This window comes from Lonchura striata, chromosome Z (assembly GCF_046129695.1).
Source record: "Lonchura striata isolate bLonStr1 chromosome Z, bLonStr1.mat, whole genome shotgun sequence".
In the NCBI taxonomy this organism is placed as follows: domain Eukaryota; kingdom Metazoa; phylum Chordata; class Aves; order Passeriformes; family Estrildidae; genus Lonchura; species Lonchura striata.
Window position 1 is genome coordinate 4,325,345 of NC_134642.1, and position 23,191 is coordinate 4,348,535.

Sequence of the window (23,191 nt, forward strand, 5' to 3'; positions counted from 1 at the left end):
ACATGAGTTTCTCGTGATGTTTCTTAGGTCCCTGACCACAGTTTCCCATGATTATTCTTATGACTAAACAGTAATTATATTTAATTACTAAACAATCATCACATCTAACAATTATATCATTTATCACGTACTAGCTACACAGGTGCAGTTCTAGAAAGTACAAGTTCTTCATGCTTAGGGTGTTTATTTTTCCAGGGCCTACTAAGTTTACTTTTCCTTTTAACCCTAAATCCCCGTGATTTTTAAAACCCTTTGACTATCAATTTCAAAAAGGGAATTTGTTTGAGGGATATCAATTGCTTCTGTAAGAGTGAGGCTTTCCTTTGCCTCTCTCCTGATGTTTCCTGACCCGTCCTGTGCAGAACATGCCGTCAGCCTCATTGCATTCAGGAAAGGAAATTATTATGGAGAACGGAAATTGTTACGGGAAAACGGAGAGGCGAACTGGAAGGCCTTTTAAAGAGGAAATTATTATGGAGAACGGAAATTGTTATGGGAAAACAGAGAGGTGAACTGGAAGGCCTTTTAAAGAGGAAATTATTATGGAGAACGGAAATTGTTATGGGAGAGGTGAACTGGAAGGCCTTTTAAAGAGGAAATTATTATGGAAAACGGAAATTGTTATGGGAGAAGTGAACTGGAAGGCCTTTTAAAGAGGAAAGTATTATGGAGAACGGAAATTGTTATGGGAGAGGTGAACTGGAAGGCCTTTTAAAGAGGAAATTATTATGGAAAACGGAAATTGTTATGGGAAAACGGAGAGGTGAACTGGAAGGCCTTTTAAAGAGGAAAGTATTATGGAGAATGGATGGGAAAACGGAGAGGTGAACAGGAAGGCCTTTTAAAGAGGAAATTATTATGGAGAATGGATGGGAAAACGGAGAGGTGAACGGGAAGGCCTTTTAAAGAGGAAAGTATTATTGAGAATGGAAATTGTTATGGGAAAACAGAGAGGTGAACGGGAAGGCCTTTTAAAGAGGAAATTATTATGGAGAACGGAAATTGTTACGGGAAAACGGAGAGGCGAACTGGAAGGCCTTTTAAAGAGGAAATTATTATGGAGAACGGAAATTGTTATGGGAAAACAGAGAGGTGAACTGGAAGGCCTTTTAAAGAGGAAATTATTATGGAGAACGGAAATTGTTATGGGAGAGGTGAACTGGAAGGCCTTTTAAAGAGGAAATTATTATGGAAAACGGAAATTGTTATGGGAGAAGTGAACTGGAAGGCCTTTTAAAGAGGAAAGTATTATGGAGAACGGAAATTGTTATGGGAGAGGTGAACTGGAAGGCCTTTTAAAGAGGAAATTATTATGGAAAACGGAAATTGTTATGGGAAAACGGAGAGGTGAACTGGAAGGCCTTTTAAAGAGGAAAGTATTATGGAGAATGGATGGGAAAACGGAGAGGTGAACAGGAAGGCCTTTTAAAGAGGAAATTATTATGGAGAATGGATGGGAAAACGGAGAGGTGAACGGGAAGGCCTTTTAAAGAGGAAAGTATTATTGAGAATGGAAATTGTTATGGGAAAACAGAGAGGTGAACGGGAAGGCCTTTTAAAGAGGAAATTATTATGGAGAACGGAAATTGTTATGGGAGAAGTGAACTGGAAGGCCTTTTAAAGAGGAAAGTAGTATGGAGAACGGAAATTGTTATGGGAAAACGGAGAGGTGAACTGGAAGGCCTTTTAAAGAGGAAATTATTATTGAGAATGGAAATTGTTATGGGAAAACAGAGAGGTGAACGGGAAGGCCTTTTAAAGAGGAAATTATTATGGAGAATGGAAATTGTTATGGGAGAGGTGAACTGGAAGGCCTTTTAAAGAGGAAAGTATTATGGAGAACGGAAATTGTTATGGGAAAACAGAGAGGTGAACTGGAAGGCCTTTTAAAGAGGAAAGTATTATGGAGAACGGATGGGAAAACGGAGAGGTGAACAGGAAGGCCTTTTAAAGAGGAAAGTATTATGGAAAACGGAAATTGTTACGGGAAAACAGAGAGGTGAACTGGAAGGCCTTTTAAAGAGGAAATTATTATGGAAAACGGAAATTGTTATGGGAAAATGGAGAGGCGAACTGGAAGGCCTTTTAAAGAGGAAATTATTACGGAGAATGGGTGGGAAAATGGAGAGGTGAACGGGAAGGCCTTTTAAAGAGGAAATTATTATGGAGAACGGAAATTGTTATGGGAAAATGGAGAGGCGAACTGGAAGGCCTTTTAAAGAGGAAATTATTATGGAAAACGGAAATTGTTATGGGAAAACGGAGAGGTGAAATGGAAGGCCTTTTAAAGAGGAAATTATTATGGAGAATGGAAATTGTTATGGGAAAACGGAGAGGCGAACTGGAAGGCCTTTTAAAGAGGAAATTATTACGGAGAACGGAAATTGTTATGGGAGAGGTGAACTGGAAGGCCTTTTAAAGAGGAAAGTATTATGGAGAACGGAAATTGTTATGGGAAAACAGAGAGGTGAACTGGAAGGCCTTTTAAAGAGGAAAGTATTATGGAGAACGGGTGGGAAAACGGAGAGGTGAACGGGAAGGCCTTTTAAAGAGGAAATTATTAGGGAGAACGGAAATTGTTACGGGAGAGGTGAACTGGAAGGCCTTTTAAAGAGGAAATTATTATGGAGAATGGAAATTGTTATGGGAAAACGGAGAGGCGAACTGGAAGGCCTTTTAAAGAGGAAATTATTACGGAGAACGGAAATTGTTATGGGAGAGGTGAACTGGAAGGCCTTTTAAAGAGGAAAGTATCATGGAGAACGGAAATTGTTATGGGAAAACAGAGAGGTGAACTGGAAGGCCTTTTAAAGAGGAAAGTATTATGGAGAACGGGTGGGAAAACGGAGAGGTGAATGGGAAGGCCTTTTAAAGAGGAAATTATTAGGGAGAACGGAAATTGTTACGGGAGAGGTGAACTGGAAGGCCTTTTAAAGAGGAAAGTATTATGGAGAACGGAAATTGTTATGGGAAAACAGAGAGGTGAACTGGAAGGCCTTTTAAAGAGGAAAGTATTATGGAGAACGGATGGGAAAACGGAGAGGTGAACAGGAAGGCCTTTTAAAGAGGAAATTATTACGGAGAACGAAAATTGTTATGGGAAAACGGAGAGGTGAACTGGAAGGCCTTTTAAAGAGGAAATTATTATGGAAAACGGAAATTGTTATGGGAAAATGGAGAGGCGAACTGGAAGGCTTTTAAAGAGGAAATTATTATGGAGAACGGGTGGGAAAATGGAGAGGTGAACTGGAAGGCCTTTTAAAGAGGAAATTATTATGGAGAACGGAAATTGTTATGGGAAAACGGAGAGGTGAACTGGAAGGCCTTTTAAAGAGGAAAGTATTATGGAGAACGGAAATTGTTATGGGAAAACGGAGAGGTGAACTGGAAGGCCTTTTAAATAGGAAATTATTATTGAGAATGGAAATTGTTATGGGAAAACAGAGAGGTGAACTGGAAGGCCTTTTAAAGAGGAAATTATTATGGAGAATGGAAATTGTTATGGGAGAGGTGAACTGGAAGGCCTTTTAAAGAGGAAATTATTATGGAGAACGGAAATTGTTATGGGAAAACAGAGAGGTGAACGGGAAGGCCTTTTAAAGAGGAAAGTATTATGGAGAACGGAAATTGTTATGGGAGAGGTGAACTGGAAGGCCTTTTAAAGAGGAAAGTATTATGGAGAACGGAAATTGTTATGGGAAAACAGAGAGGTGAACTGGAAGGCCTTTTAAAGAGGAAAGTATTATGGAGAACGGATGGGAAAACAGAGAGGTGAACTGGAAGGCCTTTTAAAGAGGAAATTATTACAGAGAACGGAAATTGTTATGGGAGAGGTGAACTGGAAGGCCTTTTAAAGAGTAAAGTATTATGGAGAACGGATGGGAAAATGGAGAGGTGAACTGGAAGGCCTTTTAAAGAGGAAATTATTATGGAGAACGGAAATTGTTATGGGAGAGGTGAACTGGAAGGCCTTTTAAAGAGGAAATTATTATGGAGAACGGAAATTGCTATGGGAGAGGTGAACTGGAAGGCCTTTTAAAGAGGAAATTATTAGGGAGAACGGAAATTGTTATGGGAGAGGTGAACGGGAAGGCCTTTTAAAGAGTAAAGTATTATGGAGAACGGATGGGAAAATGGAGAGGTGAACTGGAAGGCCTTTTAAAGAGGAAATTATTATGGAGAATGGGTGGGAAAATGGAGAGGTGAACGGGAAGGCCTTTTAAAGAGGAAATTATTAGGGAGAACGGAAATTGTTATGGGAGAGGTGAACTGGAAGGCCTTTTAAAGAGGAAATTATTATGGAGAACGGAAATTGCTATGGGAGAGGTGAACTGGAAGGCCTTTTAAAGAGGAAATTATTAGGGAGAACGGAAATTGTTATGGGAGAGGTGAACGGGAAGGCCTTTTAAAGAGTAAAGTATTATGGAGAACGGATGGGAAAATGGAGAGGTGAACTGGAAGGCCTTTTAAAGAGGAAATTATTATGGAGAATGGGTGGGAAAATGGAGAGGTGAACGGGAAGGCCTTGTAAAGAGGAAATTATTATGGAGAACGGAAATTGTTATGGGAGAAGTGAACTGGAAGGCCTTTTAAAGAGGAAAGTATTATGGAGAACGGAAATTGTTATGGGAAAACGGAGAGGTGAACTGGAAGGCCTTTTAAAGAGGAAATTATTATTGAGAATGGAAATTGTTATGGGAAAACAGAGAGGTGAACGGGAAGGCCTTTTAAAGAGGAAATTATTATGGAGAATGGAAATTGTTATGGGAGAGGTGAACTGGAAGGCCTTTTAAAGAGGAAAGTATTATGGAGAACGGAAATTGTTATGGGAAAACAGAGAGGTGAACTGGAAGGCCTTTTAAAGAGGAAAGTATTATGGAGAACGGAAATTGTTATGGGAAAACAGAGAGGTGAACGGGAAGGCCTTTTAAAGAGGAAATTATTATGGAGAACGGAAATTGTTATGGGAGAGGTGAACTGGATGGCCTTTTAAAGAGGAAATTATTATGGAGAACGGATGGGAAAATGGAGAGGTGAACTGGAAGGCCTTTTAAAGAGGAAATTATTATGGAGAATGGGTGGGAAAATGGAGAGGTGAACGGGAAGGCCTTTTAAAGAGGAAATTATTAGGGAGAACGGAAATTGTTATGGGAGAGGTGAACGGGAAGGCCTTTTAAAGAGTAAAGTATTATGGAGAACGGATGGGAAAATGGAGAGGTGAACTGGAAGGCCTTTTAAAGAGGAAATTATTATGGAGAATGGGTGGGAAAATGGAGAGGTGAACGGGAAGGCCTTTTAAAGAGGAAATTATTAGGGAGAACGGAAATTGTTATGGGAGAGGTGAACTGGAAGGCCTTTTAAAGAGGAAATTATTATGGAGAACGGAAATTGCTATGGGAGAGGTGAACTGGAAGGCCTTTTAAAGAGGAAATTATTAGGGAGAACGGAAATTGTTATGGGAGAGGTGAACAGGAAGGCCTTTTAAAGAGTAAAGTATTATGGAGAACGGATGGGAAAATGGAGAGGTGAACTGGAAGGCCTTTTAAAGAGGAAATTATTATGGAGAATGGGTGGGAAAATGGAGAGGTGAACGGGAAGGCCTTGTAAAGAGGAAATTATTATGGAGAACGGAAATTGTTATGGGAGAGGTGAACTGGAAGGCCTTTTAAAGAGGAAATTATTATGGAGAACGGAAATTGCTATGGGAGAGGTGAACTGGAAGGCCTTTTAAAGAGGAAATTATTAGGGAGAACGGAAATTGTTATGGGAGAGGTGAACAGGAAGGCCTTTTAAAGAGTAAAGTATTATGGAGAACGGATGGGAAAATGGAGAGGTGAACTGGAAGGCCTTTTAAAGAGGAAATTATTATGGAGAATGGGTGGGAAAATGGAGAGGTGAACGGGAAGGCCTTTTAAAGAGGAAATTATTATGGAGAACGGAAATTGTTATGGGAGAGGTGAACGGGAAGGCCTTTTAAAGAGGAAATTATTATGGAGAACGGAAATCGCTATGGGAGAGGTGAACGGGAAGGCGTTCTCAGGGCGCGGTCGGTGTTCCAAGCCCCCGCGGGCCCGCAGCGCGCCGCTCCCGCCCTCCGCGGGGCGGGGACGCGCCGCCGCCGAGCGCAGCGGGGCCATGGCGGCTCCGCGGGAGCGCGGCGCGGGCCCGGCGCTGGAGCCGGGCGGCAGCACGCAGACATCGCACCGGCTGCTGGCCTACAGCGACGCGCTGCTCTCCATCATCGCCACCGTGATGGTGAGCGCCCGGGAGGGAGGGACAGAGCGCGATGGCGGAGGAGCTGCCGGCTGCCCGGGTCGCGCCCTCACGGGGCCGGTGCCGTCCGCGCCCGCCCTCATGTCGCGACATGTCGGGGCGGTGCCGGCCACCCGAGAGCGGCTGAGGGTTGTGTGGTGCTGTTGAAACGCTCGACACGCGCTAATGAAACGTTTTGTTGTTTCAGATTTTGCCGGTGGCCCACACGAAAATACATCCTGACCAGGTATCGCGCGGCGTTCGCTGCTCCTCGTGTCCTCGCGAGTAGATGTGACAGCCTCGTTTAGCACGCCCCGCTTTAATTTCGAGTTGCAGGCTTTCAAAAGCAGCGACATAAAACCCAACAGAAATTTCACGTAGAGCGAGGAGATGGTGAACTTTGGGCGTAAAACTTTTAGATTAAGATTTGTGCTATGTGCAAGTGTTGTGACATACAGCCTGAATGAGCTATGTTTGTAGGCCATCGATTATAACTAGTTACTTTTCTATGAGAGATGAACTGCCCATCTGACCAAAACATTTCAGAAAGCATCTGGTCTTCTTGGTAATACACCATCACTGAGAGAAGCCACTTATACAGCACAATCTGTATGCTTGTTTTAAAGTCTGTTCATAATAAATGTAATTAGAATAAATTATAGTGGAAAAAGAAGACTACAGAAAATAAATTAATTCTGATAATACCCAGGAATTTTAGGAAACATTAATAATTTGAGAAAGTTTACAGGTTTTCTCTTTTATATAGACCTAAGTCTTAGTTTAAGAAGCTCAGATAATATTGGTAATGCAGCAAATATACAGTGTGAGTCTGTTTAAGGCATTGTGGTGGTATTTTCAAAATTTGCTGAGGTCAGGCCCTCTCCTTTCTCTTTTTTAACAATTGTCACATGAAACCTCTGCGATGCTTCTACTGTGGAAGTCAGTGCTGTGAAAGTAAAAGAGGCATATTGTGTCCAGTCCTCTGGACAGTGCATTGTTATAGTAACAGTGATGAGAGACTGCATAAATGAGTAACAAGGTGAATAGAGCATTGGGAAGCCCTTTTACAGATTGATGAGATGTGTTGATACATCAAATGCCATATTTCAACCTACTTAACAAGTTCCTCATAAACTGATTTCTCTGCAATATACTAGAGAGATTGTTGTATGGGAACTGCATTGTTGGGATGCATTTTCCAAAAATACATTACAGTATATCTATTTTTCAGATGTTGGTAATAATTTTGTTATATAACATTTATATTTTGTTTCCTTGGGTGTCACTTTCTGTTTCAGAAATTAGGTGAAAGTGTTCAGCAACTTCTTCTAGCAAAAATTGCAGTCTACTTGATGACCTTTTTAATAGTCACAGTGGCATGGGCAGCTCATGTAAGGTAGGAACATGGTGTTTAAATTTAAAGTCAAAAGCTAAAAAGTGCAGGAGATAACCATGTCTCTGAGGTATTTCTGTCTTGCTGACAGACCTCTGAATTGTCTTTTGTTGAGTAATATTAGGAAATCATTGTAAAGAAATGCTACCTTTAGCAGTAAAAAGCTACTCTTACACCACTGCCATCGTCTTACAGAGAAAAATAAGCATTATAAATCTTTTAGAGTTTTCATCTTACCTCGAAGGCTAGATTGAATAAGACTTCTAATTCTGCTGAAAAAAAAAACCAAAACATTAATTTGTAACTTGCATGTTCCATAACAAAGGAACTGACATAGTACAGCTGGCCTAAAACTTATCTCTCTGTCTTCAGCAGTAGTTGTCACAAAGTCAGTTGTTGCAGATTCTGTACTTTATAGAGCTGTGGACAGTCCCACCTGTCATGTCTTGGTGGTTAAAAAGAAATTGTCATGCAGGCATCATACTGAAACCAGGGCAGAAAATACTCTGCCATTCAAATAGAAATCAGGTTCTTAATAAGTGTCCCATGATTGAACTTGATTGTATCTCGCTTTTAAGATTTTTCTAACAAATTACTTTCATATTTGACCTATATGAGTTTTGGTGGTACCTGGAATACTTGTATTAATTCTGTGGCAAAAGACATTGGGTTCCCCCATACTATCATAAATATACAATTTATATGTAATGTTGTAAAATATATTTTGTGAGTTGTCTTATTCATGATAACCTTACCTTGCCTTGCCTTGACAGGTTGTTTCAGGTGATAGAACATATAGATGATGTTCTGGCTCTTCTAAATCTGGTGAGTCTTGTCAGACAAGCTGAATGGTTAGCAAGCAGTTACAGGCCACTTAAGTGTGTCTGTGAATATCCAAAAGTTTCTACACTAAATATTGTAACTCTGACATATTTCCAAGTCAGGAACATACAAAAATCTTTAGTTTCACTGTGACTGATTGATAAATAACTTGCTTTTAACTTGCAAATGTTTTACTGTAAACCAAAAGAAGCTCTGCAGCAGGTTAGTCTGAAGTTCATCTGAAGGAACTGAGTATTTTGCATTGTTGTTTTAAACTCTGTTCTCTGAAAGTATGCAACCAAATAGTTATTCTAATTTGGTTAATAAAAGCAATGTTGGAACTCCATGAGATAAAACTAGAGGAAATTACTTTAGAAGAATAGCCTAAGACATCTGATTCTTACCTAATGTAGATTTCAAAGCAATGTGTTTCTTTATGCTTTTGTTTGTTGGATTGAGTTTTTTAATTTTGCTTTTTTAGATGTGAAATACTTAGAATCAGCTATTAATGTTCTTGACAAATCAGAAAAACCTGTTTGGAAATATACCTGTGGTATATTTAGCACTGCTACTTTAGAAAGAAGTCTCTTAAAAATCATAGCAAAACTTTTACCTGGGGTATTGGTAGACACAGAAAATAGTAGTGTTTTCTACAATAAGCTTGTACAATTTGCATAGAGAACATGGAAGATGTGTATAAAGAACATGGAAGATGTAGTCAAAACTCAGCAACTTTAGAAATGTGGGTATTTTTAATTATGCAGCACAAGCATTTGATCTCCTTGTAAAATACAAAAGCAAACACATTGAAGATGTGTTCAGAAAATACATAGCGGTTCAAAATGCTTTTTTTCTGTTTTAGGCTTGTATGATGATCATAACCTTCTTGCCATATACAGTAAGTAGTTTTCTAAAATCTGACATTTATTTAAATTACATTGTTTGTTTCTTCCTTTATTTGGAAAGATTTTACCAAAGTATTCAGAAACCCAGGAAAGTGTTGTTATAGTATAAACACTGAATCCATTGTCATACTTAAGTGTTGCTTCTTTAAAATTCATTAAGCTATTTTAGAACTTTTAAATACTTCATGTTTTAGACCTGGCAGAAAATGGGCATTCTAAAAACAAAAATTACAGTTATGGAAAGTCACGGTATCATAGAATAGTTTGGGTTGGAAGGTGCCATTAAAGGTCATATAGTCCAACCCCTGCAAAGATCAGGAACATCTTCAGCTAGATGAAATTTCTCAAAGCCCCATCCATCTCCCATTGTATGTCTCGAGGGACTGGGCAACTATGCCACTGTGCCAACATTTTACCACCCTCAGGGTAAAAAATTTCCCATGATTTCTTTTAAAAAAGCAACTGTATTGAAGAAGGTCCAGGTTATCTGATAACAATTTTGGTAAAATAAATAAAACTCCTGTGTGTTTGTGTTTCAAACTCCTCCTTATATTTCCTTTTGTAATTTAGCCCTAGTTTGTGCTGTCACTTCTGATTTGCTCTGCAAGGTTGATTCTGGCAGTTGAGGGCTTGTGTTTAAAATCTGCATAATTTTTGGTCATATGACTTCAAAAGAATATTTGCAAATGAATACCTTATTAACAGAACAAAACAGTTGCTTCTTGACTGTTGTATGTGTAAGACAGGCACCTGTTTCTCTGTCGATATGTGTCTTATATTTACTTGCAAAATAAGGCTGTGGTCAGTAAGACAATCTTTATCAGCAAGAAAACATGCTTTTCATTTTGCCTTGAAGCTGAAATTATTTTTGGAAAGCTGTCCATGTTACCTTAACAACCCTGCTTTGCTTTTTTTTCCCCCTTTTTTATCCTCCCCTAAAGAAGCTGCAGAAATTAATACAACAGGGAGCCATGGAAGTAGACAAAATAAAAGATTCAAAAAGCTTTCCTAATATCAAGGATTTTCACACGTATGGCATCATGTCAACCAAAACCAGTTAAGCTTTATGCTCAGGTACAAGCCACTCTCTAATTATTATGGAGGCACAGTGCCAAAGTGGCTAAGGTTTAGCACTGTCAATGGCAGAGAAAAACCATCTCTCCAGATGCCTTTGGTTGGGATGCATGCATGTATTTGTGGCTAGAAATAGCATTTAATGCCATTATGATGAATTGGAAATTAGTATGTTGATTTATGAATATTTTCAATATTGAATGAAGAGTGCTTCTATTTCTCTACTGTTATTCCTGCATTGCTTCTTAATTAAATATATGATCTTGTTGATATTTTTACAGTTTTCCTTAATGGCCTCCTTCCCAGGGGTACCTTTTGGCATCTTCCTGTTCAGTGTCTGTGCTGTTGTCATTGGCCTTATACAGGTATTGGAGCTATCCATTTACATGTTCACTTTTACATAGACTCTCTTTTGTAGTACTTAAATTAAGCTTCTTAGTGACTGGCATAAATTGCTAAATATGTTATTTATATAGCATTCTGTTTCAAAGTTATGCCCATTGATGATAATACAGTACCTGTATGTAAGCTTCACTGTCCCATGAAGCTGTTTTATACAAGTAAATCATCTGGTCGCAATGTTCACAGAATTCCTTTCCCACTCTTTTTGAAAATGCCTTGGGGAAAGAACAATTGAGTTTTGCTGCTGATGTTTTTGTGAGCCATGCAGCAGTGGGTGAGGGAACACAGGCTTTCAGTCTCAAGTCCAGCAGTACTTTCCTCCTGTTGTTGCTTTCAGTTGCTCACTATAGAGGTCTTCATTCCTCTTCATCAAGGATCAAATGTCATGACAGACTCTGCAGAGGAGACTAAAATCTTCACATGCAGTGTGTTGTCAAATCTCAGAGTTTCTAGGACCAACTTTCCATATGGGAGTGAAGAGTAAGCTTGAAAGTGTTTTGGAATGTGTTGATTTATAATTCTATGTCTTACGTTTGAAATTTATACATATAATAAGTTATATATATTTATATTTATATATAATAAGTTTATATTTATATATAATAAGTTCAGTAATGCTCTTTTCCTTGCAGGCTGTGATAGTAGCATATGGATTCTATCACCCACACTTACTGAATCAACAGATACAGGAGTCTGAAAATCAGAATTTCTATAAACGTCATATCTTAAAGATTATTCTAAGAGGACCAATTTTATGCTTTTTAGCAGCCATCTTTTCTTTTTTCTTTATTCCTTTGGTAAGTTCTCTTGGTTAACAGAAAACTTTGATGCGACAGTTTGTATTAGCTGTCTTTAGGACTGTGTATGAAAATAGTAATGTCTATATTAATTATGCACACTTTCTCAATTGTGAGTTCTAGAGTGTTATTTTTTGCACTGAATGTATTTAAGCATATGTATCAACCTGTAACTTGATCCATGAGTTTGTATAGTGTAAAAAGAATATTCTGCTAAAATGTTACTTGCTATGCCTGCTTGTTTTTTTTTTTGTTTTAAGCAGGTCTTCTAAACTCTGTGTTAGGGTCTTATGAATCAGAGGTAGTTGAGGTAATATGGAGAATTGGAATGTGAAATGGAACACATGTTGAACAAACTGAAGAAAAGTGAATGCAATTGCTGCACTAACTTAGGGTGTAAGAGCAAATAGAGAAGGGAGATGCTCACCTGCATCTCAAAACAAATAGTTTTGGCTAAGGACTGCTTTTACATAGCCTCTTCTGTCTTTATTTGATGTCAATGAGTTGTTCTTACTTTATTAATAGCTTTAACTCTTTTCTAGAGCCCCTACTCAGAACTAGTTTTTGAATGTATCCTGAGCTTCCATTCCTTTTGTTCTTTAGGAAAAGATGGATTTAATTGAAGGATTTTGAGAAGGATTCCACAGGAATTGTCAGTATTTAAATAATCCTCAAGTTTTAAATAATCCTCAAGTGAATAATCAGGTTGCTCTTGATGAAAGGAGCAGTTATGAATCTAAACATGAAAAGATGTAGTTTTATGTGAAAATATGTTTTCCTTTCCTTCCTCACGCTGTTCACTGTTTGTTTTTAATATCAACAATGGTGAAATAAGTCTCCAAGTTGCTCCTATGCTTAGACCTGTGCAAAGCCTGTGAACCACTTAGGACCCACCAATGTATTTTTGTGACACAAATAGTAGAATCTTAGAATATTGTTAATTGGAAGAACCTGAAAGGATTATGTGGAATAATTCTTCAACTTCCAAAGCAGTTATTCCTGCACTTTTTGTCAGCAGAATTATTTCCCTACTTGTTTTAGTTTGCTTTATTGGTGGTACTAAATTAACTAGGAAAAAGCAGTATTTGATTCCACATGCAATATTTAGGAAGTTCATGAGCATTTCTACTGAGCCTTGTTCTCTTTGAAAGTCAAGATTTCTTTTTCTCAATGTTATTAGTTCTAAGATTGAGAGTTATAGTTTCATATTAAATCTGGTAGGTGATTTATATTTTGGTAACTATATTTAAACTGTTCATCTTCTTCTCCAACAGTCTTACGTACTTCTTGGACTTGTAATCGTTTTTCCGCATCTCTCTCGGTTAATTACATGGTGTAAAACCAAAATTCTTGGTGAGTAACAAAATTCTTAGGCATATGTTCAGATTAGGTTGTCAACATGTTATGCAAACAGCCCAGAACGAAGTAATTTCAGTTCTGCTTTCATTTTTGGTCTTGGAGTATAGTGATTTTAGGATTTATTTATGTGCTTCTAAACAGTTTCTCCCTTGCTTCCTAATTTCCCATAATTGCAATGAGATTTGTGTAAGGCACAACACATTTAAAGTGCAAAACCTTTCTGATTTGTTCTGATAATGTGAGTGCATGCAAACACACCTTGGTATATGAATGACAGCTGCAGGCCATCTATCCCGTTTCCCTCCTCAAGAGGGGGCGTGGAGATGGAAGAAAATAAGGAAGCAAGCTCTATGCTTTTATCACTTCCTTCCTCACAATGCTGAATAGTCACACCTTTTCAAACAGGCAAGCACTGCATCTGTAAATCAAACTTTCTCACAACAGTTGACTGTTCAGGGTATTACATCTCATTAATCTAACTGCTATCAACCAAAGAGGTGGCTTCACACATGTCTTAAGCTAGCCTAAACACATGGTTCCTTCCCTTATGTGCTTTCTGCCCTCCTTGTGTCAGGAGTAAGTTGCACAACCATAGCAAGCTGAGCTGCTCTTAAATCCTGCTGAGAAAGAGGTTGCTGTTGATAAAATAAAAGGAGCAGGGGATATCATGCAACCTATTGGCTGGAAAGGTGCAGTGGCCCTCTGAGAGGGACTACAAAACCACTGAACAGATAATGTCTTTGGAACAGATGTTCCCAAACTGGGTCAGAAGAATAACAGCTTTGTACTTCTACTGCTGCTATTCAGACTAGTACAAGTCTGTACAAGTCCAGTGCAAATATGAGCATACTTTTTAACTCCCCCATGTGGCACGAATAACAGGGAGGCAGAAGTGCTCTGAAAGGATGAAGCCAGACTCTCAGAGCCTGAGAATAAACACATACAAATATTGTCCATGTTTATTGTGATGTGGCCGCTGTGGTTTGTAGTCAGGTCATGTCTCTACCTCTCACCCTGTCAGATGGCTGAAATACTACTTTATTGAATTTCTTGTGATTACACCTGCTCTGCATTCCCATGGAACCTTAACCTTTTTCTTTGTCCAGTCTATATACCTGAAGCAGTGTATTTTGGCTAGCTAGGCAGTTCTGAGTTCACTCTTTAGAGAGGTGTCCAACATTTCCTATTAAAGCTACACCTTTTGACAAAAGGCTTCAGTATTTTAAGTGAGGTTATTCGATATCCCAGTTCAGCCCCCATGGTTTTTTTCAAGACAGGTTTAATTGCCATGTAGTCTAAGTTCTCCAAGTTGTCATAGAGGCCCTACTAGTTAGTAGGGCCTCTATGTTAGGGCTTCCTGAGATGCTGATTTGTTTTGTTCAATTACAGCTTTGAGTCATTATTCACTTAGTGGAAATAGTTTGCTGTATAGTTTAAAGGAAAGAGCTTTTGTTTTTTTTGTTGTTCCTAAAGCACTTGTCTTGAATGAAACATAAATTTCAGAGAGAGGCACATATGCCAAAAAAAGTGGAGTGACTGACGTGTGGATGACTGGCATCCTTTTGTCTAAAGAAAAGTTTAGGCAGATGGGGAAAAAAGGAGGTCACAGTAGGTTGTTGAACTACCTTATTTTACACTTCTTTTCATGATTAAGCCTCTGGATTTGTTTCCAGGTCAGAGAGGTGAAGAGGAAGAACATCATAGCTTAGAAACCTTCACTTTTTACCTCAGTGAGCCTCTGAGTAAGGAACGAGTAGAAGCATTCAGTGATGGGGTCTATGCCATTGTAGCAACCCTGCTCATTTTGGATATATGGTAAGACTTTGTACTGGTTCTTACACTTCGTCTTGTTAAATATATGAAATTTTGTTTGTATGTAATATTTGAGGAAATAAAATTAATCAGACATTGTGTTTGACTTCCAAAATCTGCAGTGGTTACCTTAAAATACGATTTTCTGGAAGGACACAGAGCACAAACCAAAGATACTTCTAAGAACACATACATTCCAGCAGTAATGATCATCAGTGTGTGTAATACGTGTTGGGGTGTAGAGTCTTGAAGAACAAAGCTTCCTTTTTTGTTTAGTTATGTTTTCAGATGAAAGCTCTTTATCAGTAAAAGCTGTTTAGTCAGTGTAGCAATTTTATTAACCCAAAGGAGTGCCAACCTGCATTAAGATTTCCTTTTATATGTAATTTCTTTGCAGAGCTGTTATTTGAACACTGTTTCTAAATAATAAATTAGAGAAGTACAGAGTAGATTCCTGATTTTCACTACTTTCTCAAAGTAAAGCAGCATAATTGAGCCTTGCTTCAAATGTGTTTTTATAACAGTAATATGCAAAGTAAAGTAATTTTTCTCTCCACAGTGAAGACAATGTTCCAGATCCCAGAGAAGTTGAGGAGAAGTTCCATGGCAGTCTTCTTGAAGCTTTAAGTGAATATGGGCCAAACTACCTTGCTTACTTCGGCTCATTTGTTACAATTGGTCTCCTGTGGTTTGTCCATCACTCTCTTTTCCTTTATGTAACAAAAGCTACCCGATTAATGGGACTGCTCAACATACTTTCATTGGCTTTCATTGGTGGGCTTCCACTAGCTTACCAGCTGACCAGTGAATTTGCAGAAAAGTCTCATAATGAAATAGAAGCCATTCAGGTCAGCTGCGTTATCACTTTCTTTGCCAGCATATTTCAGTTTGCAATATGGACTACAGCCCTTCTCAATGAAGAGGAAACTTTGCATGCCTTTGCTAGATATGGTGGCAAGGAGCACGCCTTCATGTTTGCCAAGCTGGCTCTGTACCCTTGCGTAAGCCTGGGGGCCTTCTTCCTAACTTGCTTGTTAAGTGAATTTAGCACAGCAATTTTCCATCTTATGCAGATCGTAATCCCGTTTGCTTTCCTTGCCTTGCGCATTTTTGTTAGGATTTCTTTAACTGCCATAAAGTCTGTGATGTCTCTCTCCAGACGGAAGATTGTATTGTTAGAAGAAGAGGAGGCATGTTTGTCTCCAAATGAAACACTGTCCTAAATTTCCGCACAATGCATGTGAAGTTACGAGATCAATTTCAGCTTCTCTGACTCGCATTATATTTGTGTGTGGATTATATTGATGTAAACCAAAGCCTGTATTGACCATAACTGGAGCATATTTTTGTTTAAGCTGGCCATGCTTGAGACCCTTTTTCCAAAATCTGCTATTGAAAACACTGGTTAAAGAGGGAGTGCAAAGAAAAGCATATTCCCCTTCTTTTAGGATTGCCTTACAGGAAAAAATGCTGCTTGACATGTAATTGCAGCAACGATGGATTAAGAAGTGCACAGATACCCAGCAAAATGGCAGCCAAACACAGAAGTTGGTTAAGCCTCTATGTAAGAGAAAGTGAGGCATGGAAACATCTGGATTTCTGGGTGGTACATCATAGTACAACATATGTTCATACAAGTCACTGGTTTCCTTTTTTTTTATTTTAAGTTTTTTCAATGTTAAATTTTTAATTTTTTTTTTCAATGGTCTGTTGTGCATAGTCACAAACAGGGAATAACAGTTGGAAATCTGTGTTTGACTGCGAGTTTAGGTGGGAGTTGCAATTGTGATAGCAGTCTTCCAAGCCATCTGAACACAAGTTCTTTGGCCATATCTATTCTTTTTTTTAAAAGGATGTAACAAATGAGGATTCATGTGGCTTTGCATCCAAGTTTCAACTAGCTCTGATGTTTTCTGAGGGAAAAGAGCTCTGTGATTAGACATAAGGGTTTTTCTGCTCTGCAGAAGCTTCTTGCCTGAAGTTTTAATTTCTCAGGCTTTTTGAGTCTGGCTTTTGTCTGTCAGTGGAACATCCTTCTGTTATTTGGAAGGCACTGTATCATATTGAAGGAACTCTCCTTGAAGACTGCAATGAGACTGCAATGTGTGAGAGTTCCACATCAGGTAAGGGAGTTGAGCTTTCTCCTGAGTTGTGGACAACTAAGGGATCCCACAGATTTCTGAGTCTCAGGAAGAAAGCAGAGTAAACTAACCCCTAGATATTCCTGTCCACGATAATGTTGAATATTTTTGTTTACACTTACATGAAGCTGGATAAGTATTGTGTTTTTCAAATCATCTAAGCTTTGGCTGCCCTAGAAGCCATTACATTTCCTTTTGGCAGAGCAATTAATTTGTATCTTGAATTATCTTAGTGCCTGACAACTTTAATGCCATAATTAAAGGCATTTGGGGAATTTTGTTGTTCATCATTAAAAAAAAACGTGGCAAAATATGCCTAAAGAAATTATACGTGAAAAACAAATAATCTTGTTTCAGTTGAGATCAGCCTTGAAAGCACTTGTGCTTTTGTTTTGAAGCACCTTGATACCGAATATGTCATTGTGAATATTTCATACTTCTTGTGAAGAGTATGTTCAGCTATACAAGGGGATTTATACCTAGTTATGGTTAAATTACTTCCATTGTGTTGTGTATAGCAGTTTTTCTGATACTAATAAAAGCACTTTTGTTCTGTATGGTTTTGTTTCTAATGTGCAGCAGACACATAGTAAGTAGTGAATATGTGTATTTGTAATAAATTGCAATCAGTGAAGAAACAAAACTTCAAGCCATTTATTTCTTCTCTGTGGGTGAACTTTATGGTTGATGTCTATGATTAAAATTATGTTAGATGGGTTTTTCCTACAAGATCACCAAGGCCCCTTCCAACCTCAGCAGTTTTGAGATTTTTTTACAAAACACTAAAATGTTTTTAATGTGATGTAAAGAAATGTTGATTCTACTTTTCATGGTACCTGAAGAGAATGAAACCCAAAAACAGAATCTAGCCAAGGAGTTTCATTTTGGTGTTTATAAGGATGCTCTGTATAAAGCAATGTATAAATACTACAAGCCACTGTGTTGGCTCAGAAATTCAGAAATGCTTTTTATTTTTTTTTGCTTTGGTGTGTGTGTTGTTGGTTGGTTGGTTTAGTTTTTCTGGGTTGGTTTGTTTGTGGTTTTTTTTGCTTACCCCACTTACAAATAAGTAATTTGTTCTGCAGCAAGAAAATTTTTTTTTTTTTTTTGCTTGTCATCAAGATAGCATTATTCAACACAAATTTGGTAGTATCTCAGAACCTAAACCTGAGGACAAACATGATATGAGACTTTGTATAAACAGCTCATTCATTTAGCATCATTATAAGTTCTTGAGAAACAGACTTCATTAATTTGATTTGTGTCATTCTCAAGTAGGAATATAATTCTCAACTGTAACTAATTGTTCTTGATAGAATTACTAATGACCACAGGGTTTTGTATCTATGAAAATTGAAGTACAATAATTACAATCCCAGAATCACAGGTGTCATTAGAAGGGGCCTCTGAAGACTATCTACTCCAACCCTCCAATTTAAAGTAGGGTCGGGTAGACGGGTTGGTTGCAGAGGTCTGTGTCCAGTCAGACCGAGCATCTGCACAGAGACCACAACCACTTAATGACAGATTAGTTCAGGTTGTAAGAGACCTTTAAGATCATGCAGTCCAGCCATTCACCCAGCAGTGCCACCAAACCACATCACCTGCACCAGATCCTCATGCCTCTTGTGCACCTCCAGAGATGGTGACTCCACCACTCCCTGGCCAACCTATACCAGTACCTGACCACCCTGACACTTTTCAAAGGGCTCAACAGGTTTTAATGTCCAATTATCCTTACTGTGAAAAATGCATATGTTACAATTGGCTTTTCGCAAATATTACAATGAATATTACATGTGTAATGTTAGAAAGTTATGCTCTATTCTCTTAAGTAGTGTATTAAATATAGTTTTAGGTTTCAATATAATGTTAAAGTAGAAACTATGTATGTGGGGGGAGGTTGGGTTTTTTTTGCTTCAAGAAACACCTGAATCTTCCAAAGTAGAGGAATTTATGGCTTCTTATCAAAAGAAACTAATTTCTTCAGGCCTTACTCGGACTTGACAATGCCATGGGGATTAAAGGAAACAGTTAACATACAACAACGTTTCTTGTTTTAAATAGAATATATGCATAACCATAAATAATATATGAATAAACCCTTACTCGGACTTGACAATGCCATGGGGATTAAAGGAAACAGTTAACATACAACAAAGTTTCTTGTTTTAAATAGAATATATGCATAACCATAAATAATATATGAATAAACAACAAGTGTATTATTTTAAAGGTGATTCCTTTGTTCACAAAACATGCTTTTCATGACGTAGCGTCCGAGAGCATCCAGATGTCCGTAATTCTTTGCTTTTTATTATCTTGTAATTGTCCTCTAAACTTTATTACTCTAAATTCGGTCTAAACTTTATTACTGTAATTATATTGCTTTTTTATAACCGTTTTATTATTATTAAACTTTTAAAATTTTAAAAAAGCAAATAATTGGCGTTTTTTACCCTTACGAGTTAAAAAATAAAAATAAAAATAAAAATAAAAAGAAAAATAAAATAAAAATAATAATAATAATAATAATAATAAAAGGGTGGTTATCTTTTGTTCCGTTTGGAAGGGATATCGTGCACTTTGGGCTGTGTGCATTCATCACGGCCGGACGGGGGCTGCACAGCGCAGCGCGCTCGGCCGCTCCGTGCGCCGCCGCATCTCCCGAGGGGCGGGCTGGCGAGGCTCGGGAAGCAGATCAGCATTTGGCTTCCAGGTCACGGCAGCTCCCCGCCCTTCCTGCCGCCGCTCGGTTCCGCCTGCCGCCAGGATGATCCCGCCGGTGCAGGTGTCCCCGCTGATCAAGGTGAGGGCCGCGGGGGATCCCGGGGCCGAACCGGCGGGGCGAGGGCGGAGGGCGGCGGGCGGGTCGGGGCTGCGGTGCGGCGGGCGCGGCCGTGCCGCTGCGCTGCGCTGAGGGCGCGTCCTTGTCGGTGTCCTCCGCAGTTCACCCGCTACTCGGCGCTGCTGGTGGGGATGATCTACGGCAAGAAGCGATACGGTGAGTGCGGGGGCCGGGCCGCTGCCCGCGCCGGCCCTCAAGGGCACCTTGAGGTGTCCCGGCCGCCATTTCGCCCGGCCCGGCCGGCGTGAGGCCGCCAGCTCTGAAATGTGCTCGTCTGCCGCGGGAGCTGTGCTTTAAAGGGCTTGTGTTGGTGGCAGACTACCTGAAGCCCATTGCTGAAGAAGAGAGGAGGATAGAGGCGGAGGAGAAGAAGAAACGTGAAGAGCTGGAGCGAATTGCAAAGGAGATAGCGGAAGGTAGTTGCTCCGTTTAGTGTGTTCATCCCTCCCCGTCCTGCAGCTGGGCCATGGAGGCGGGGGTAGGGCCATGTGAGGAGTAAACAGTACTGCGGTTTAATTATGCCCGCGTTTTGAAAACCTTGCCACAGCAGCACTTAACGCTTTTGCGACAGTCAGGACTTGTTAAATGGATGACTTTCCACCGAGGAAACAAGCTGCTAAAAGATAGTGGTTATCCTGTGAGGAAAATACTGAATCTGTGTATCAGCTCTGGCAGCATGTCCCTTTTTCATCTGGTTGTGCGAGCCCTTCGCTCCATGCAGTGCCAGAACGTCACAAATATGACTGAATATAGGGCATAGGCAATGATACGTAATTGCAACTTGAGACTTTTAAGTGGTGTCACACACTAATTCTAAGAGGTCAGCTTGGTCTTTTTGTATTTTGCAGTGTTAGAGCTGCATTTGTTGTATCTTTGCCATAGAGGGTGTGCTGAAGGGCACCACTTGCAACTAATACTGCTGCTTTTGTTGTCATTCTCTTCCACCTGTAATGTTTCTGCTGCAGCACTGTTTCCCTTGTCCTTAGGATTATTTCTTGTGTTCCCTGTACAAGTCTAACAGAGAATTCCTTTCCCACTGCCATACAGAGCAGTATACTCTCTAGCTTTATTTCAGGGTTTTTAGGTAGACTTAAAACTAAGAAGAACTTTAAGAAAATTGATTAATAACTCAGGCTGTTCTTGGTGCAGATACATTCTCAGTAATGCTTTCCTAGTGAAAGAGTGACATTTGCATTGTTCTAAACAAAACTACTGTTGAACAAAACACTATAATTAAACTACACTTAGAGAAATTAAAATATGTTTTGTCTATGACTTACTGGAGATAAAGTATTTTGCCTTCTTGAATACATCATCTCTATTGGTCCTGGCCTAAATGGATCTTTTAGATGTTCTCTAGTTAGATGAAACTTTATTTTTGGAGGTGAAGGCTGTGTTGTAAAGTTGCTAGGGCACCTGGTAAGGAAATTTTTTTTTTATTATTGCTTTAGAATGTTTAATCTGTTTAAAACTGGCACAAAGGTGACAGGTCTGTTGTTCCCAACAATGGGTTTGGTCTGTTTATTTTCAGAAAAGCAGTTGTTAAACTCATTATGTGCAGTGCCGTTCCTGAAGATTGTTCCCTAAAGATGGACATACCTGTAGTGGTAGCTTTTTCTGGGCTCATTTGACTTGTCAATTCAGAAAACTGTCTTTTACTACTGAGTAGATATAAAAGTTTTGCCACCACCCCAGAGCTGTGAATTCCAATTCTGTTGCATAAACAGAAGGGGGAATAATATATATTAGCCAGAAGGAAATTACATAAAGATAGGCTTTGATTCCACTATGATTTGCATGTTTTAGTTCTTCATGGAAGTGGCTAATAGTTCTAACCATGTTTGTGTTTTCCTTCCTTTTAGCAAGCGAAGAGTCCATACTGAAATAAACAACAGATTTCATCTGAATTTTGCACATGGAAATACATGGCTAAGCCCTGAGCTGTCCAGTGGTTTTTGACCTCTGTGTGATACTCTATCAATAAAGTACTTAATACACTTCAGTTGGTATTTTTTGAGTGAATTTCACAGAACAGTAGCAAAAATAGGGACAGAATGTGACAGGAAGCAACTGTCACAATCTAGCTATTGTTGCAACTGAAATACTCCCTTGTATTCCCCTAGCAATAACCAGTTGCTACCCCCATTGTGATCAGAAATTACATACAATTTTTTATGTATTGGCATGTGGGGGAGACTGGCAAGTCACTGACTGCCTGAATCTGTTACTTAAATGGCTTGACTGGGGAGTTCATAGAGTCATAGAATGTCAAGGGTTGGAAGGGACCTTCAGGATCATCTAGTCCCACCCCACTGCCATGGGCAGAGACACCTCTCACTACATCAGGTTGCTCAAGGCCTTGTCCAACCTGGCTTTGAACAGTGCCAGGGTTGGGGCACCCACAGCTCCCTGGGCAGCCTGTTCCAGAGTCTCACCACCTTCCCTGGAAAGAATTCCTTCCCAATATTCAATATAAATTTCCCTTCTTTCAGTTTGTACGTGTTACACCTTGTCCTATCACTGCAACAGCTTCCCTGTAGGACCCTTCAGATCCTGCAGGGTTGCTAGGAGGTCTCCACACTCTTTTCCAGGCTGGACAGCCCCGGCTCTCCCAGCCTGTCTGGGGGAGGTGCTCCAGCCTCTTACCAATGTCGTGGCCTCCTCTGCGCTTGCTCCAGCAGTTCCATGTCCTATTTCTGTTTGGGGCTCTGGAACTGTTCACAGTATTCCAGGTGGGCTCCAGCAGAGCAGAGCAGAGGGGCAGAATCCCCTCCCTCCCCTGCTGCCCACGCTGCTCTGGATTCAGCCCAGGATCCCGTTGCCTTTCTGGGCTGGGAGTGCTCATGGCTGGGTCATGTTAAATTTTTCATCAGCCATCACCCCCGAGTCCTCCTCAGGGCTGCTGTCAGTCTCCACTCAGCCTGTAGCTGTGTCTGGGATTGCCACAACCCAGGCACAAGACCCTGCAGTTTCCCTTGTTGAACTCCATGGGGTTTGCACCCCCCCACTTAAGAACAGACAGACAACTCTTCAACTAACTAAAGTTGAAAAAAGGGTGCATTTATTACCGCGCTGGACACATGGGGAATAATTTCCAAAGGCATGTGTAAAAAAGTCACAAGCTCCTCTCTATCCAAAAAAATTTTACATTTCAAATAGTTTCCAGGACAGTCTCTATGTTGCTTATTACATAAACATGAGCCCTCACCTAGTACTATAATTACTGAGTATCTGTTATGGCTGCACAATTGTCCTCTTTAATTGGGTTGGTAATCTTCTGGGGAGGAAGTAAGACGTCTTCCTCAAGGTGAACTCTTCATCTGTCAAGTTGGCAGGGCTTCTTGGCCTGCTGGTCACAGTCCAAACCTCTTATTCTTAGAAGTCAG

General features: G+C 39.7%; 2 protein-coding genes across 2 annotated transcripts; both read left to right on the plus strand.

Annotated features, from left to right (window-relative positions):
• The first annotated feature begins 6,122 nt into the window (after positions 1-6,122).
• Positions 6,123-17,514, plus strand: TMEM175 (transmembrane protein 175). The gene is made up of 10 exons (XM_021550348.3): positions 6,123-6,255; positions 6,461-6,499; positions 7,551-7,648; positions 8,419-8,470; positions 9,330-9,365; positions 10,728-10,811; positions 11,481-11,645; positions 12,920-12,998; positions 14,678-14,819; positions 15,376-17,514. The coding sequence occupies exons 1-10, from the start codon at positions 6,136-6,138 to the stop codon at positions 16,037-16,039; spliced, it is 1,479 nt and encodes a 492-aa protein (XP_021406023.1). The 5' UTR covers positions 6,123-6,135; the 3' UTR covers positions 16,040-17,514.
• A 2,114-nt stretch (positions 17,515-19,628) lies between these two features.
• Positions 19,629-21,807, plus strand: ATP5ME (ATP synthase membrane subunit e). The gene is made up of 4 exons (XM_021547976.3): positions 19,629-19,766; positions 19,907-19,961; positions 20,123-20,221; positions 21,668-21,807. Exons 1-4 carry the CDS (start codon positions 19,731-19,733, stop codon positions 21,691-21,693), a joined length of 216 nt encoding a protein of 71 aa, XP_021403651.1. The 5' UTR covers positions 19,629-19,730; the 3' UTR covers positions 21,694-21,807.
• Positions 21,808-23,191: the final 1,384 nt, after the last annotated feature.